This window comes from Trichosurus vulpecula, chromosome 6, assembly GCF_011100635.1.
Source record: "Trichosurus vulpecula isolate mTriVul1 chromosome 6, mTriVul1.pri, whole genome shotgun sequence".
In the NCBI taxonomy this organism is placed as follows: Eukaryota; Metazoa; Chordata; class Mammalia; order Diprotodontia; family Phalangeridae; genus Trichosurus; species Trichosurus vulpecula.
The window spans coordinates 280,813,216-280,831,241 of record NC_050578.1 but is presented as its reverse complement, the minus strand read 5'-3'; the positions used below and the strand labels follow the sequence as shown (position 1 = coordinate 280,831,241).

The 18,026-nt window shown below is 46.1% G+C and overlaps 1 protein-coding gene across 2 annotated transcripts; it reads left to right on the top strand.

The window, feature by feature from the left end:
• Nucleotides 1-1,755: 1,755 nt before the first annotated feature.
• On the top strand, nucleotides 1,756-17,269 carry LOC118852919 (actin, clone 302-like). Of its 2 annotated transcripts, none has more exons than XM_036762648.1 (9): nucleotides 1,756-1,927; nucleotides 2,130-2,269; nucleotides 6,857-6,985; nucleotides 7,350-7,460; nucleotides 8,687-8,771; nucleotides 10,505-10,666; nucleotides 11,889-12,074; nucleotides 14,509-14,690; nucleotides 17,053-17,269. In XM_036762648.1, exons 1-9 carry the CDS (start codon nucleotides 1,921-1,923, stop codon nucleotides 17,194-17,196), a joined length of 1,146 nt encoding a protein of 381 aa, XP_036618543.1. In that variant the 5' UTR covers nucleotides 1,756-1,920; the 3' UTR covers nucleotides 17,197-17,269. The 2 variants fall into 2 exon arrangements, with proteins under 2 accessions (XP_036618543.1, XP_036618542.1); XM_036762647.1 differs by having other exon boundaries at nucleotides 1,782-1,818; nucleotides 17,053-17,196.
• The last annotated feature ends 757 nt before the right edge of the window (nucleotides 17,270-18,026 follow it).

Here is an 18,026-nt window from a genome sequence, read left to right as displayed (position 1 = left end):
CTCCATAGTCTTGCTGAATAGAATTGGAAGTGGTTGAATCCAAAGTCTATGTAATTAACATCAAGCTTGGCCATAGAGAATGGCTGACAGTCTTTTAAGCAGAACGTGCAGGAGGCAGATTTCTGTTGAGTGCAAGAAAACAAAAACTTTCTAACAGCAAGAATTGTCCAGGCAGATCACATGCCATTGGTGTGGTAGAAATGATCTTTGTTTGGGAAAGTGTTGGGCAAGATGACCCTTGAAGTCCTCCTAGCCCTGGGTCCTGAGAGTCTGTAAAAAGCCAGTCGTTTATTCCCTGTGAAGTATCAGCATGCCCTTCTTCCTTCACGGGGCTGAATGAACACACTCATCCTGCCCATAGACAACACACTACTTGTTCCAGTAGAACTGAGCTTAACAATTTTTTCCCCTTCTTTAGGCAAAGTCTTGGGAAAATCTATTGATTTGACTGGAAATCAAAATGCCTTGAGCAAAGAGCCAGCAGTCGCTGAGTAAATAGCAGGTAGGTTCCTCCTCTGAGGAACAGACTTAGGGTAAGCCCAAGGATGGGGTTAGGGTGGGGAAGGCAGCTGATTGTTCTCTAGAGAGTTCAGAAGCAGGGATTAGCATTTTTCTTGACCCCACAGGGCAGAACCAGTCACTATCAGTGGAAAATTTAGAAGCAAATTGGGTGAGCATCAGGAAAACTTCAAAACAAAGAGAACTGTACCAAAGTGGAATGAAATTCCTGGAGAAGAGACAAGCCCTGACTGAGGCCTTGAAGCAAAAATGAGAGAGCAGTTATCAGAGACATTGGGAAGAGAATTCTTGTCCAAGTGAGGGTCCTTGAGGTCCTACCCACCTCTAAGCGGGTATCTCTGTGAACCTATGAGAAATAGAGATATTTGGATAGGATATGTAACCTTTTTATTGTTTGAGAAACTAAGGAGATTTAAAGGAAAAAAAACCCCACAAATTCAAGAATAATTATTCGCTTTATCAAAGAATTCACTTCTGGGGTTCATTCTTTAAACACTAGCCTCCTTTTATATCACACCACCAGGATTTTTAAAATACTTGAAAATATCCAATGATGAGACCACTTTCCAAGAGCACCCCCAAAGTGGCCACATTGATAAAGAGGGGAACTATCAAAATGTCTCACAAGAGAGCAGATGAAAGTGAAATAACAACTCAGTTCTAGAAGGAGTCCCAGGGCAGAGAGATAAAGCAGCTGGATTTTATCATCTGTGGCAAGGGTTGAGGGCCACTATTCCCCAAAACTTAGGTCTAGTGAAGAACAACCCAGACAACTCAAGAGTCTAAGGAGATGAGCACATCTGCCATCACATATGTTTAATCTCCATGTATAGCCAGATCACTGGATCTTAAATTGGGAGGATCCTTAAAACAATGAACATGGAACCTAAGAATGAGAAAGACCCTTAGAGATTACCAAATCCAACAATCCCCTCATTTTACAGGGTCAGAAACTAAGGCATGGAGAGGGAAAGGAATTTACCCAATATCATGGGCAGCAAAGCCAATGTGAACCCAGGTTCTATGACTTCCAATCTAGGGGTCTTTCTAGCACCTATCACTGGCCAGGAAAGTGTCTAGAGGGTCCCCATCCAGCCAGCTCAGGAAGGAGCTGTCACAGCCCCAGTAGGTTAGACAGAAATGAGGCTCAGGACCCCCAGGGTCAGAGATGTAGGTGGTGGAAAGGTCACAATGCAGACAGGTCCTGCCAAATCAGGGCCCAAGGATACCTGAGTCAGTAAACAGGGAAAGTCACTGTGGAAATGGTTATAAACGCATGGGACCATCAAAGCCAATCACGTGAGAGAATGAGGAAGTGGGAGGAGGAGGATGCCCAGGGAAATCCGGTTGTTCTCACAACACCACACTGGGGCCCTGAGTGGATGAGATTGGACAGCAAAGATGCTAGGTGACCTACCTTGGTTGGAAAGGGGCTCAGTTTCTCTGCTTAGCAGCTGCCTTCCGCAATCTGGTTACGGGTGGGAAGATGGGTGACTCCCCAGGGACCTAAGGAAGGCCCTCCTCCAGGCCTCTGAGATCTTTGCTGAGGACCCAGAGGTCTTAAGACTGGATCCAAAACAAGGCAGGACTATGCTGTCTCTTTTCAATAGCCAGAGACAGATTGGGAGAAGCTGAAGATCCCTCGGCTGTTATATTTGATGGTGGCTCCAGATTCTTCAAAGTAGGTTTTGGCGGAGAACAGTCCCCCCGCTTTGTTTTCCCATGCATGGTTGGGCGCTACAAAAGGCAGGTCAGTGTCTTTGGAGATGGGTAGCCATCATTTTTTTGAATCTCCTTGGGGAAGTGTTAGCCCTGTGACATTGTAGAGTGCAGTAGCACTCCAGGCTGGGAGGGGAAGTCCCTGCATCTCAGGCCATCACAGCTGCTCTGGGGACTCAGAGGCTTTCATGAAAGAGATAGAATGACTGACCAGCGATGTGAAAAAGCCAGAAGCCTTCATTATAGGCACCTTTAAATTCATACCAAGGACATTTCAAGGCTGTACTTAAGATGTGAGGGCAATGAGGGAGAGTGGGGTGAGGCAGGGGATGATGTTGGGAAAATTGGAGAAGAGATCATTAAAGATATAGCTGCTGACTAATTAGAAAAGGAAGCAGTGATCACAGAGAGCCAGCTGGGCTTCATACATAGCAGCTCATGCCAGACTAACCCCATTCGCCTTTTGAACGGGACTACTAAACTATAGTAGGTGAGGGGAAATGATCCTTTACCTAGATTAGCCAAGCTTTTAATGTGGCAGCTCATACAGTTCTTCTGGAGAAGATGACGAGATATAGGCAAGATTACAATAATACAGGCAGCCGGATTCAGGGTTAATGGCTCAATGTTGAGGTGGAAGGAGGTCTCCAGTGGGGACCGTGGAGATCTGTGCTTGGCCTGTTGCTCATTGCCACTGTTATCAAGGAGTTAGAAAAGGCATCGATGAAGTGTTTATCATTCACAGATGACAAAGCTGGGAGGGAGGAGAGCTTACACAGTGGGTGACTGGTCCAATAGGATTTTGACAGACTGGGCCCCTGGGTTGGATCAAATAAGATAAAGTCCAATAGGGATGAGTGTAAAATTTTGTACCTAGAGTCAAAAAATCAACTTCATAATACAAGATGTTAGTTCACAATAGTTAGAAAAAGATCTCTGGGTTTTGATGGACCTCAATCTCCTTAGGCATTAGCAGTGTAATTAATGCAATTTGGTGGTCTTTTAAGAGAGGGTAGGGTCTCACTCAGCAGTGTCTGATTGGCCTTCCATCTCTGATGTCATAAGTAGTCAGAGGTCAGGGATTGGCTGGGAGGTACAGACTGTACAAGTGTCCAGCACGGAAAATTCAGGCATGGAAGATTCCAGCCATCAGGGCAGAGAGCTGAACATGAGCCTTATGGTTCTCAGAGGCCCACAAAACTGAAGACTTTTTGGAATGGCCCCACTTGGGTTCTAGCCCTGAATCTGCCCCCAATAACTGTGACTTTGACCAAGTTGCTTCCACTCTCAGAGCCTCCTTCAGCTTCTCCTCCTTTGGAAAGATCCTGTCCTACTTCCCCACCCCCCATTTAAGCTTAAAGGAGCCAGGTACCTTAAGGTGCCTTCCCTCCAGCTCTGCCCCCTTCCCATATTCCAGGTGGCTTATCAAAGGTTCTTACACTCTTTAGCTCATTTTACTCCTGAACCAAAGGCCTCCATCTATCCCATGAGGCTCTCCAGGTAGAAGCCAAGCACAGCTAGTAGTATTTGGGGAGATTTTCTCCAGGATTCCCTCCTTTATTCTTCTTGGGTATAATGACCTTGTGCATCTTTCATAATGACTAGCTGGACCACCTTGGGCCTCCACCCTTCTGGGCCTCACCCTTTTTTTCTTGTGAAATCGGGGCCATAACCACACACAAGAGCCTTAAATCACGGTATCAGTGTGAGTGACTCCCAGTTACCTAGGGGATTTCTGGGGAACCTAAAACAGCGTGGTCCATTCAAAGGCCAGTTGTGTCTGTTTCACTTTGAGAGACAAGATGGGAGTCATTAATAGCCTTCCAAATGATGTTTGCCTCTGACTGATTTTGACATGAATTTGTTTCCCAGAAGCCCAACTTGCTGAGGGTAGAAAGAATCACAGAATCTGGGCTCAGATTAGAGCTTTGCTCATAGGGCAAAAGAACACGCTTTAAAAAGCCCCTACTGCATGCCAGGGACCGCGCTCAGTAAGTGCTTCACAAATATTATTTCATTTGATTCTCATGACGACACTGAGAGGTAAAAGTTAATATTCCCATTTTATGGTTGAAGCAATTGAGGCAGACAGAGCTTAAATGACCTGCCCCAGGGTCACATGACTAATAAGCCTCAGAGGCTGAATTTGACTCAGGGCTTCCTGCACTTTATATACTGCAGCATCACCAAGCTGATACTGGTGGTATGACTTGAGCCAATCTCATGATCTTCTGGCCCTGGTTTGCTCACCTGTGAAAGGAGAAGATTGGACTGGCCTTCTGCGGTCACCTCCAGCACTGAGTTCTGTGCTCGTGTATGTCCAAGGTGGCAGCCAAGCAAGGTGGCTTTGCCGGGGGCGGTGGGGGGTGGGAGGGAGGTGGCACTGGGTGAAGGAAGGAAGTGGTCCTCGAAAACTGCTCCCAAAGGCCCACAAGCAAATAGTCTGCCCACACATCACTGAAAGTTTGACACAGTTTTGTTCTCAGCTTCCCTCAGGAGCAAAGGAACCCTGAGTCAGGACAGAGAGTGTCCCATGCTGGAGATCAACAGGCCTCTGCCCAAGAATCCCCAGGCCGTGGGCAGGCACCAGACATAGCCCCACCTCTTAGAGGAAAAGGCCCTTTAAAAGCATTTTTTACTTGAAAATAAAGGCATCTGAACTCCCTTTTTGGAAATCCCAACACTGAAGCTAAGCAGCCCTGTCCCCCACTATGCACGGTCCTGGCCCCAACTGTCTACAAGAATCCATTGGCCACCCCCTTGGCATCCCTGGCATGAGCTGAGACACAGAGGAATTAAGCAACTTCTACAATGTTATACAACCCATGGATGTCCCAAGTTGACCTTGAACTTTGGTCTTCCTGATCCCAAAGATAATTATCTGCTATCTCATGCTGGTTCTAAGGGGCATAAATTGTGGGGAATTGCTGACATACAAACACACACATGTGTATATGCATATCTGTACATCTATACATACACTGACATGTGTGCATGCACACACACACACATTGAGGGAACTAGGGATGTAGAGTTCGGGGTAGAGAAGGCTGAAGGAGGAAAGATAACTGTCTTTGAGTGATGACACTTATTTTGTTCAGTCCAGAAGGCGCCGCAGAGAAACTTAAATGGAAGTTGCAAAGAGGCAAATGGAGACAGACTTTCCTGGTGATGATGGCTGCCCAAATATGGCAGTAGCCTGCCTTGGGAAGGTAGTGAGCTCCTCAAACCTAGAGGTCTTCAAGCAGAGGCAAAAGGACCCCCTTGTTAGGGAAGTGTGTCACTGAGGGGATGCTTGGTCAGCTGTAGTTTGTAATAGATGGCCCTGAGTTCTCTCTACTTTGAAATTCTGTGATTCTCTACCTGAAGACAATAATAAAAAATTAATCACAATGAATTAATCATGGGTTGCATTATATTGGGCTTTACTATTACCAAGCCTTCTCATAATCTCATGGACTTTCCTTTGTGTTAGCTCAGGCAAGGATTCCCATTGTCTTCCTTTTACCAAGAAGGACACCATTGGCTCATGGTCACACCCAAGATGTCAGTTTTGGAGCTGAGAGGAGAACCCAAGTATCTCAGGCAGTTCTTGTTTTGCCAGGCCCTGGGCCGTAAAGGACTGATTGGGCATTAATGATTTTAAGTGCAGTGTAGGCCTTAGTCATGGACATTTAGATGAGGGATGGGTTACCTATAGTTCCCAGGAATCGTGTATTAACCAGTATCAAGAAGAAGAGAGGAGTTCTTTGGATTTGATGAACTGTTTATTCTCATGGGATGGTCCATGTTATTGAGGTGGGCATGTACCTGTAGTCCAGAATGCACCTGGAGGTATCATTACCGAGCACTAATGTAGCTTCCATGGGTGTTTGCTAAAGGATTTTTTAAAAATCTGGATCCACTCTTTTCAGCTCACGAACTTGCACTTGGGGCCAGTGAGCACCACTAGGGATGAGACACGAGGATGCTTTTCATCTGGCCGTGCTTTCTTTTTTCTTAAACACAGATCCTATTCAGGCATGCTTAGTCAAGTTCAGGGCACAGAGATCCCACTGAATCACTGCCCACAGGTCTCGAGGCCTAGGCAAGTGTAAGCACTTAGCCTTCCCCTATTCTGCTGGCTTGCAGACATTTATAGTTAATGTGGAGTTGTCATCTCTCCATGTCTGGTCACTGAGTGCCCGGAAAGGTGCTAAATCACCTTTATGGGGCCTTGGTTGGCTTGAGGCCTCTACTACAGCACATGGAGGAGGGATAGGGTGAAATGAAGCCCATGGAGAAGTTCACAGACAAAGGGCATTGAGCAGGGAGCAGCTTGGGAACAGGGTGAGAATTCTGCAGAAAATTCTCCAGGAAAAGGGAATGAAGATTGTCTTCCTGAAAGAATAAGATTGAGTCAGAGATGAAAATGTGCCTCATTGTCTACAAAATGCACAATGTATGGAATGGGAATGGCCCTACTCAACTGCCTCCCAGATGAGTTACTCAGAACAATTAAGTCATGGAAGGAACATGAATGCAGAAGTGCCCCCTCCCCCATAGAATAGTACTCTGCCCTCCTATTATGGCGTACCAATTGCCCAGCCCGTGACACATTGCTACCTCCATTTTCCAGAATGTGATGCGCGGAATGGACGCAAGGGATACTTTCATTGGCAATGAAGTCACTGAGAAGCGTGGAAAGCTCACAGTGAAATATCCCGTTGAACGTGGGATAATCACCAACTGGGATGACATGGAAAAGGTCAGTGTGCAAACAGGGAGCTGGGGAGGGCTTTGGGAAGGATGGCTGCTACTGAGACCTCTCAACCCCCACAGCAGCTACATCCATGTCTGGAGAAGGAGCCCCTTAAGAAAGAAGATTTATTAGGACTCCCAAGCAATTAAACTGTATTCAGAGAAGTGTGCCACAGGACTAGACAATGAGTAATCATGTCCATGTAGAGGGTCCAGTTAGATTTAACTTAAAAAAGAATTAGAGTGGGGGTGTGGTTGGGGAGGGGTGTGTTACAATTGTAGAATGTTGCATGAATCTTGAATGAGGTCATGGTAGATGGCCGCTGCTCTGGATAAGAGCTGCATTACCCCAAATTGCTTCTTGTCCTAAGATCTGGCATCATGCTTTCTACAATGTGCTCCACATAGACCCAGAAGAACATCCCCTCATGGTGACTGAGACCGTCACCAACCCAAAGGCCAACAAAGAGAAATTAATGCAGGTAAGCAAGATGATAGGAGGTCAGAGAAGGAGAAGGATGTTAACCTCTGAAGCACCCCCAGTCCCAACAGGCTGTGTTATGAGATCCCTCCAAGCTCTGACACTCTACAGCACACATTCTAAGGGTCTTCTGAGTTCTAAAGTTCTCATATGCCCTCCAGCTCTGATATTCCGTGTTCTAAGATTCCTTCTTAGGTCTGGGTTCCTGTTATTGATATGGGTATGTCCCCGTGGGTCAGAAGGTCAAACACTGTCCATTGGCCTAAATACATTATAATCCTGATTTAGTCTCTTATGAATTCAGAAGCTCCCTGAGAGTGTGTGTGTGTGTGTGTGTTGGTGAACTGAAAAATGAAGGTGGTGTCCAAGGCCTTTCTTTTCTCTTCCCCCTTTGAGGGCACATGGTACATGCTGCCCCTCACCCTGAGCTCACCTCCCCTTGTTGGAGCTCGTAATATCTCCCAGTCCTATCCTAAGATGCAACTCCCAACATGACCTTGGGTATCAACGTCTTCTGCAAAAGAGCAATGGGAGGTTTGCAAGCAAAGACTGGATTGCTACTTGGTGGCTTTGTAGCAGAGGAGATTCCTGTTGTTCCAGGCACTGTCCTAGGAGATAGAAATGAAAAGAAAAAATTATGCAATTCCTGTCTTCAGGGAGCTTGTATTCTATCTGCGAGAGGTAAATGGAAAGGAATCCAGTGCACTTTCAAGAGGGCCTTAGCGCTAGTAACTGGGGGTGGGCATGGGGGTGGGAATAGGAAAGGTATCAAGTAGAAGGCAGCGTTTGGTGGTGCTTTGAAGGAGGCTGAGGATTCCCTGGAGCTCAGAGGTTCAGTTGAGAAGGAGGGTCAGTGGGCTGGGATCTCTTCTAGCAGTGATACTCCAGGACTCTGTGAGTTAAATATTGCCTATGAGACAGATACATGGGGAAGATTCACATTCTCCCTTGGAATACTGCCTCCTCTGGGTCTTCCTCCTGGAGGCCCAAGAGAGGCCCCTTCTGACTGCTGATTCTTTTTTTTAAATTTTTTAAAAATTTCTTAAAAAAAACTTTTTAGAGGGGCGAAAGGAAGGGCAATTGGGGTTAAGTGACTTGCCCAAGGTCATGCAGCTAGTAAGTGTGTCAAGTGTCTAAGGCCAGATTTGAACTCAGGTCCTCCTGACTCCAGGGCCAGTGCTCTACTCACTGCACCACCTAGTTGCCCCTGCTGATTCTTTTTTGTAGGTTATGTTTGAAACCTTTAGAGTTCCAGCTTTGTATGTAGCACTCCAGGACGTTTTGTCCCTTTTCTCTTCAGGCCGGACCACTGGTGAGTGCTGACGTCTATTCTGTTTTACCTTCAAACTAGTTTTCCCAAATGTGTAGTCTAGAAAAATTCTGTCCGGACTACACAATGAGCATCTCAGTATTCCACTCTTATCAAATGAGGAGGTTGGATGAGAGGTTCCCCAAGGTCCCTCCCATCTCTGTTCCATGCTCTATGGTCCTGCTCATCTCTGACATTCTATATACTATGTTCTAGGGCCCTTTCTAACTCTGATATTTTATGCCTGTGTTTTAAGGTTCTCCCCAGCCCTGACATTCTCTGTTTTGTGTTCTAAAGCCTCTCCTAGATCTAATATTCCTCCCAGACCCAAGATTCCATGTGCTACATTCTAAAGTCCATCCTAGCTCTGACCTTCCGCATTATAAGGTTCATTCCAGCCCCAGCAGGCCACATTTTTATGTTCTAAGTTCCCTCTCACCTCTAACATTCCATGTTCTATGTTTTAAGGTCCATCCCAACTTTGACATGCCGCATTTTCTATTCTACAGCTAATCACACTCAGGTGCTAAGTCCCACCTCCTAGAGTGCCTGCTCAGACTCTGCCAGCCAGCGAACAATGCCCTCCAAACTGCACCTGCAGGCTTACTCATCGAGATGTTGGGAGGCTGCTAGTGCCAGGATTATTACTTGCATTGTACACACAAGGAAGCCACCCAGCTCCTTTGGCCTTAGTTTCCTCTTGAGTCAAAGGAGAGTGTTAGACTAGCTTCTCCCTGAGGGCCTTTCCAGCCCTCAGTCTTTGCTGACCCCCGGACTTCTCAAAGGTTCCCCTGTCAAAGCCAGGATTCCAGATCCTTGTTGCTCTTACACACAGATGCTTCCTTGGGATTCTTGGCAAGGTTGAGGCCTTTCTCTGACCTGCAAGAAAAGGTGCCAAACCTGGATCAGAGAGCCCCAACATGTTGGGGACTGTGGGGGCCAAAATCCAGTCTTGTCAGGAAACCCTCTGTAACGGGGCTGTTCTAGACCTGAACTTTTGCCTCTTGCCAAACGGAAGTACATACCAGCTTGGTGTGTGTCCTGACCTTTAGATGTGTGACACCTTCTGCCTAGAAAAGTGTTTATCCAAATTAGTAGGGCAGAAGAATTATATCTGGGTCCTAAACTGGAATCTCAGTTATAAAGGAGGAAGGGGGTAGATTACATCATCTCTAAGGACCCCTCCCCACTCTGACAGACAATACTCCAGGGTCTCCTTTATCTCTGACATTCACAGTCTGACACTTTCTAGGTTCTAAGGTCATTTCCAGCTCTGACACTCTCTTTCTCTGTTCTCAGGTCCCTCCTAGCTGTTGTGTTTTATGCTCTAAGGTCAATGACAGCTCAAATCTCTTATATTCTAAGGTCTCTCCCTGTTCTTAAGATTTCATGTTCTAAGGTCCTTGCCAGCTCCTGACATGCTGTGTTCTAAGGCCACTCCCAGCTTGTGGCATTCCTTGCCCCTGTTCTAAGGGTCTTCCAAAGCTCTGAGTTTTCAGGATCCCCTGACCTCAAGGCTAGGGAAAGAAATACAAGTGCATCTTCACCAACAGGTGACACTGTAGGCAGTAGTTCTCTGAAGCCTTGGTTTTCTTCCTTTGGTCTACACTCCCTGTTCCCCACCTAGTTTTCCCAACTTAGCTCAGCTGCAAATAGTAGGCTGACTCTTATCTGACTTTCTTGAGAGGAGACCAAGCTGCTTCCTTTGGACACACCAGGTCCTTCTCCTCCTCTAGGACTCGTGGTGCATTCTGGGGATGAAGTGACCTACAGTGTGCCCATTGATGGTGGCTACATCTTGCCTGAAGCCATCACCAACCTGGAGATATCAGGCCAGGACCTCTCTATGTACCTTACGAAGATTCTTACTGACAAAGGCTACTCCCTGAGCACCCTGGGTGAGAGCACAGCCCTGATCAGACAACCCAGGCAAAGGAGCTAAACCCCACTATGCAGCTAAAACCAGACACCACCTCTGTTCTACACAGGACCAACAATGGGACAAGGAACCTGTTAGTGCTCTTAGAGGTCTAATGGGATTCAACTCAATGTATGCTAATAGGTTAAATGTGTGCCCTAATTTTGGCCTTCGCTCCATCTCCCCCAAACTATTATAATTATCTCCTGATTGGGCTCCACATCCCCGGTCTCTCTCCTCTGACCTGTATTGCACACAGCTGCCAAACTAGTATTCCTAGAGTATAGACCTGATCATGTCACTGCCCTTGCACAAGGAGCATTGGTCAGTGGCTAGTGGTCCATTGCCAGTAGCATGAAATACCATCTCTTCTGTTTGTCACTTAAAGCCACCCACAGTCTGGGCATGGCCAGTCTTTCTAGGCAGATAGCTTTCCTCATCCCATCCCTCCAAGCTCCCTACTCTCACCTGCCTTTCTTAGGAGCCGTTTTCCATAGGCAAGATTCCCTCTCTTGCCTCAGTGGCTTTGCAAAGACTTTGCTCCTGTGCCTAGAATATTCTCCCTGTGCCTTTTCATTCTCTCCTTCCAAGGCTCAGCTCCTTCAAGACATCTTTCCTGATTTCAACCATTCATTATTAATGCCCCACCCCATCCAGAGAAATGACTTGGTATTAATTTTATCTGTGTCATGGTGGGAGTGAACATCATTCACACTGATGAGATCATAGGCCCATTGGAAGAGTGTATTTTGTATTTACTTATCTGTGCATTGGTGTGCTGTTGTCCGTTCTCCAAGCCCCTGCCCCAAGCCCCTCCCTAATTAAATATAAAGTCCAAAGTCGGGTGCAATTTTATTTTGAATTTGTATCCCCAGCACCTGGCACAGGACCTGGCATATAGTGGGTACTTAATGTATATTTGAATAAATGAATGAGTAAATGGAAGGGTAGATGGGTGAATATGTGCCAGGAGCTGAGGATATAGAGATAATTTCAAAAAAGAAAAAAGGGGAAAAAGGTCTTGACTCAAAGAGCTCATCTGCTACTCTGGAGGTTATTTCTAGTAAAAGTCCCTTCCAAAAGGGGGCACGCTCCCAGCCCACTCCTCTCTTAATCCCAGCCCTTTAAGGCACTGGATCTTAAACAAACAGACCTTGCTTTCTATAGACATGTTTTCCTATACACTGTTTTCTCTCCTCCAGCTGAATGGGAAATGGTCAGAGCCATCAAAGAGAAATTGTGCTACGTGGCTTTGGACTACATAGAGGAGATGCACACTGAAGAATCCTCCATACAGAAGAAATATGAGCTCCCTGATGGAAGAATCATTACCATGGGCAGGGAGAGGTTCCACTGTCCTGAGGCTTTGTTCAAACCATCTATGTTGGGTCTGTCCACCAGAGACAGAGCACATCCCTGCCCCATAAATACGCATTGCCTATGGTACCTATTACACACAGACCATCCATCACTCTAGGATTTTCCAAAGCAAACAGTAATTACTTGGGCAAGGATTATGAGGGCCAGCATTGAACAAATGAACTGGGGCAGCCCTAGCCAGAATGATGAGGGGTCTGGAGGAAATGGAGGCTTTATGCTTGAGAAGACTCAGGGTGAGCAGGAAGGGAGATGCTGCTAAGTGCCCATTATGCACCAGGTACTGTGCTAGGCATCCACATGGCACAGACACAAAGAAATCACTCCTGCCCTCATGGAGCTTACACTCCATGAAGGTAAAGGTTCTTTACATTGTTCGTGTCCTGGCTCCCTTAAGCAGTCTAATGAAGCCTGGTGAGCCCTTCTCAGAATCATATTTTTAAAGGCATAAAATACAAAGGGTTTTGAAGAAAACAAGCATGCAGAAATATAGTGATTGAAAAGTTGATTCCAGGAGAGACAACACGTATGTCCTGACTAGATACAAGATAAATACAGTTGAATTTGAGAGGGGGCCAGGGGCAGGGAAGGCCTCCTAAGAGCAAGGTGGTCCTTGAGCTGTTTTGGAGGCCACTAGGAATTCTAAGAGGTGGAGATGCAGAGAGAGGGCTTTCACAATGGAAATATAAGGCAATTTCTGGGAGGGAGGATGCTGGGGACGGAGCAGGATGGACTAAGTTTGTCATGGGAAGTGGTCTTTGAGCTACGTCTTGAAGAGAGCTAGTGCTTTTAGGAAGCAGAAGGAAAGCAGTTCAAGTATGTGTGGGGTGGGGACAGTGTGCAAAGTCACAGAAGCAGGAGATAGAACAGTGCATGAGAAGACCAGCAGCAAAGCCAGTTTATTTGAAATTAGAGTGAAGGAGAATTACAGTAAGCCTGGAAAGGTAAGCAAAGGCCAGAGTTCTAACTGCCAAACAGAGACATTTTTGTTTCATACTAGACACAATTAGGAGCCCTAGGGCTTCTTGAGCAAGGGAGTGACACAGTCAAACCTCTGCTTTGGAAACAACATTTTGGCAGCTATGAGAAGAAGGTTTGGAGTGTGGAAACCCTGGAAATCAGGGAGAATAATTAGAAAGCCATGGGCGGTTGTACAGGCAAGCTAATGGGGCTGAGTAGCTGAGTGAGTGGTAAGAAGGGTTAGGAAGATGTGGTGGTGGTGGAATGGATGAGACTTGACAACTGATTAGATATTGGGAATTAAGGAAAGGGAAAAATAAAGAACTCCGAGATTTTGAACTAGGATAATTGTAAGGCTGGTAGTACCCTTGATAGTAATAGGGAAGATGGGAAGAGGGGAGGGTGGGAGGCCATAATGAGCTCAGTTTGGGATGTGTTGTGGGGCATCCAGTGTGAAATGACTAACAGGAAGCTCTAGTGATGGTGGTCTGGAGCTCAGGAGAGAGGTTAGAGCTGGATATACAGGTCTGTGAATCAGCTGCATGGAAGGGATAATGGAAGTCATGAAATCTGATATCAGACACACAGAGAGAAACAGAGGGGAGAAGGCAACAGAAGGAGAGAGAAAGAGAAAGAGAAAGAGACAGACAGACAGATGCAGAGACAGAGACACACAGAGACAAACAGAGAGAGATAGAGAATCAGACACTCATTTTACAAGAGATGCATCTGAAGTGGTCTCACCACAGGCTTATCATCACAGACTCAGCTTGACTGGCAGATAAACACTACCTTCCTCACCTGGGGGGCATGGCACCAGGAATTGGTACAGGTTACATGGCACCTGGGCAGGGGATGGGCAGATATAGGGCAGTCTTCTCTAACTGCTTCCCTGCTGGTCTGTGCACCAGGGAAGAGACCCAGAGATATACTAAAATCCCACTTTCTACAAGAAGCCTTTCCTGATTCCTTCCTTAATGTTAGGTGCTTCCCCCTGTTGATTATCATATCTATGTCTTGTTTCTTCATATTTCATTGGATGTTGTCTCCTCCGTTAGACTGAGTTCCTTGAAAAAAAGAGACTATCTTTTGCTTTTCTTTGTAACCCCGATAAATGTTTGTTGACTGACTGACAGACTCACATCAGAGACATTTCTCTAATGCCAGGAAGAACTTTCTGATCCTGGTGAGTTTATCTGTATTTGACTTATTTTTGAAACAATTAAAAGTCCCCAAGGGCTCAGAAGCCAGCCCAGTTTTATAATTCTAAGCTTCTGGAAAAAAATTCTCCCTCCTCTTTGAATAGCTGGGCCAGCCCTGAGTGCTCTCACCACCAGTTAGCTGTACCAGGCAGCTCGGCAATTTCCAGATGTGCTGCTAGCACTAGCCATGGTGCTGACAGAGCTCAGTCACTGCCGGTTTTGCTGTTTCCCTGACGATGGTGCGCAGCTTTCCTAAGCCATCTCCATTCCTTTTTCTTTGCAGGGGTCACATCTCCAGGTCTTCACAAAAGCATACACGACAGCCTTCTGAGATGTGATTTTGAAATAAGGAAGATCTTTTATGTGAACACGATCCTTTGTGGAGGCAACATGTCATTCCCAGGCATGAGTGAGCGTGTGGCGAAGGAAATCAAGACCCAGGCACCCCAGATGACTAAGATTAAGGTAGTTTTCTCCTGAAGTAGGGTGGGTCTTTCCCATTTGGGTGGTCCTGAGTCTGGCATGCTTTCACCAAGAGATCTATATTTCACATTATCCCCAATTTACAGCTCAGGAAGCTGAGGCTTGCTTAAGCGATTGGTACATTGTCCTACAATGAATAACTGTGACCCCTCTCAGCAGACTGCCAACAGCACAGAAGAGTTCTTTGGACAAGCTCCCTGCAAGTTCTCAGAACCCATGACTGACTATTTCATTTCATCATTTGGATGCTTACTTGTCCTTCTCTTGGCCCCATCTGCTCCTTTTCTGCTCATTACCATTTAGAAGACGGGAGTGATTGGAACATGGTATTAGTTGTCTCCTCATCTGAGCTTTCTTCCTGACTTACTCCATGACCTCAGCAAATCCCTTCCTAGGACCCATTTCTTCATTAGTAGAATGTGGAGAATACTACCTTTAAAATCATGGGGAGGGCAGCTAGGTGGTGCAGTGAGTAGAGCACCAGCCCTGGAGTCAGGAAGACCTGAGTTCAGATTTGGCCTCAGCCACTTGACACATGTACTAGCTATGTGACCTTGGGCAGGTCACTTAACCCCAATTGCCCTGCCCCCCAAAAATCATGGGGTACTTCTTATCTTTTTCCCCCTTCTTTAAAAATGTTTCTTTGATGCTTATTTATTTTTATTTTTATTTTACCATAACTGCCACTTCCAATAACTTTCTCCACTAGGAAGTATCCTCCCTCATAACCAAGGGCACTAGCTAAGCAAAGCAAACAAACATGCCTGACAACATACACAGCATACTCATATTCCTTCTTCTCTGTTTAGAAGAGTGAAAAATCTTTTCCTCTTCACTGCACAGGATTATTGTGAAATCTGATATAGAAATAGTTTGGAAATGAGAAAGGGAAGGCAGAAGGAAGCACAAGGAATTGGAGGCTGACCTAAGTGAGCACACGTGAGTGACTGAGCCAGCAGCAAATGCCGAAGCACGTGCCTCTAAGGTGGGCCCCTTTGCCAACAAGACCATGGACTTGAGACAAGACTGGCTTGCTTGCTGGTGGCCCAGAATACTCAGGGTCAGAAATATAGCCCTTTCTCCCCTTGAAAATGTTCGACTGATAAGACTTAATCATCTCAGCTGTTGTTTCAGTTATAATTATTGGAGAAAAAAATCATTTTCCAGGCTGCTTCTATCTCCCATCCTGGACCCATTCTCCTGTTTCCAACTAGATAGGAAGTATCCTGTAACTGTGTAGAGAGATATGGGAATGGACTGGGCTATGTGGTACTGATGAGGTCTTGTTGGGGGCCCCTCTAGACAGGAGTCCACTTGAGAAGATCTGTGGATTCTGGTGGTCCCTAAAACCAATGTGAAGCCACAGGGACACACGGCAGCTCAAAATGCTAAGGTTTTCCCTAAGATGCACTAATAGGAAAAGATTATCCAGGAATAAGGTTGTCCTCAAGGGCTCTGCCTGTCTCAGACCCCACTTGAAATATCAAGTTTGTGGGATTTTTGTGTGTGAATCCTATGTGTGAATTGTAGTTTTTGAAGGACACAAAGTGAAGGGCTTGAGCTCAAATCCGGACTTTCCCCCTTGTTTGGAGTGTGGGAGAGCCCCTTCCCCTCTCTGGGACTCAATTTTCTCCTTTGTAAAAATGGACAAGGGTTAGAAGAGATGGTCTCTAAGGTCTCTTCTAGTGAAGGCATTAAAGGTATTTAGTGTGTACTTTCTAGGTGCCAAGACATGGGGTTACAAACATAAGCTCCAGGTCCTGTGACCTTCCCAGAACCTTCCCAGAACCACAAAGCCCCCTCCAGGGTCCTGGTGAGCAGAGACAAATGCCAACCCAGAATCCTTAGGAGGCCATTTGCTCAGTCAGGTCTTTAATCGTATGTAAAGTTCATGAAAGACCTAGGAATGCTCTTTATACAAAGTTGGGAGGACTCATTCTATGGCCTTCTGTGCCTCAGTGCCCTCATCTGATAAAGTGGGCATCTATTTTGTATAAATGTCTTTACCAGCTCATAAGTCTAGAGAGCTGAAGTGACTTGCTCAAAGTCCCACAGGTAAACTGAGGCCCAGGGAGGTTGTGACTTGCCTATAATATTGCTAGCAGTAAGTGGCAGAGGCAGGATTTGAATCCAGGTCCTCTGCATCCACAGCCAGTACACTATGGATAACAGCCCTTTGAGATTAGAGTGCTAGGAGGATGTGGCTAAGCAGCTGGTAGGAGTGGGAGCAAGGCATTTTCTGACTCAGTCTGAGTCCAGCCCTGTTCCCACTCCAGCCCTCTGCCTTTGTTCCTTCTGGCACCCCTGGAGGCTCCTGCATCCTCTCTATGGTTTCTTCCTCCAGGTGATTGTGCCAGCAGAATGCCGCTTCTCTTCCTGGTTTGGCGGCTCCATCCTCACCACTCTGAATTCATTTCAACACATGTGGATCTTTGATTATGAATATGAGGACTTTGGCCCTTCCATTATCCATCGTCGATGCTTCTGAGTTTGGCCCTCCCCCTCCCCCTCCCCCTTCTCATCCTCAGGGAGTCATCAATAAAAAACTGGGGTGCCAACACACATCATGTTGACCTTATTTCTGAAGGTTCCACGCTGAATCATCTTTGGGGCATCTCATATTTGGAGGTAATGATAATAGCTACAGTGCCTACCCCCAGCAGGGTTGTTAAAGGCTGAAAGGAGGTGATACACACCTCGCATATATGTATGTCTATATATGTAAGGTGTGTTGTGAACTTTAAAGTACTATGTAAGTTAGAGTTAACAGAGTTGGCACCGTCATTGGGCCTGAAGTTACTGTAAAAAGAAACACTACCCTCTGGAGTAAGCCATGGGCATATATAAATTTATACCTACACACACACAATCATCAGCATAGAGATGGCAGTTAACATCCATGGGTACTGATGAGATCAGGAGGGAGGAGAGAAAAGGGCCTAGGGCAAGACCCTATAGGATGCCTATAGTTAAAGGGTGTGATCTGGAGAAGGATCCAGTGAAGAAGACAGAGGAGGAAAGGTCAGAGATGTAAGAGGAAAACTGAGAGTGAGAACGAGGCAGGGCAGTATCCCAAAAACCTAGTGAAGAGAGAGTGATCCACAGTGCCAAAAGCTCCAGAGATGTTAAGGAGAATGAAGATTGAGAAAAGGCCACTGGAGTCAGCAGCCAAGAGATCAGTGGTAACTCTGGAGAGAGCTGTCTAAAGTAACAATATTTGTGATTTGTAAGCCATAAAACTTTGCCTAAGCATCTTCTATTATTACCAATAATAACCCTATTTTTTTACATAGATTTTAGTCCAAATGTTCCTCTTTT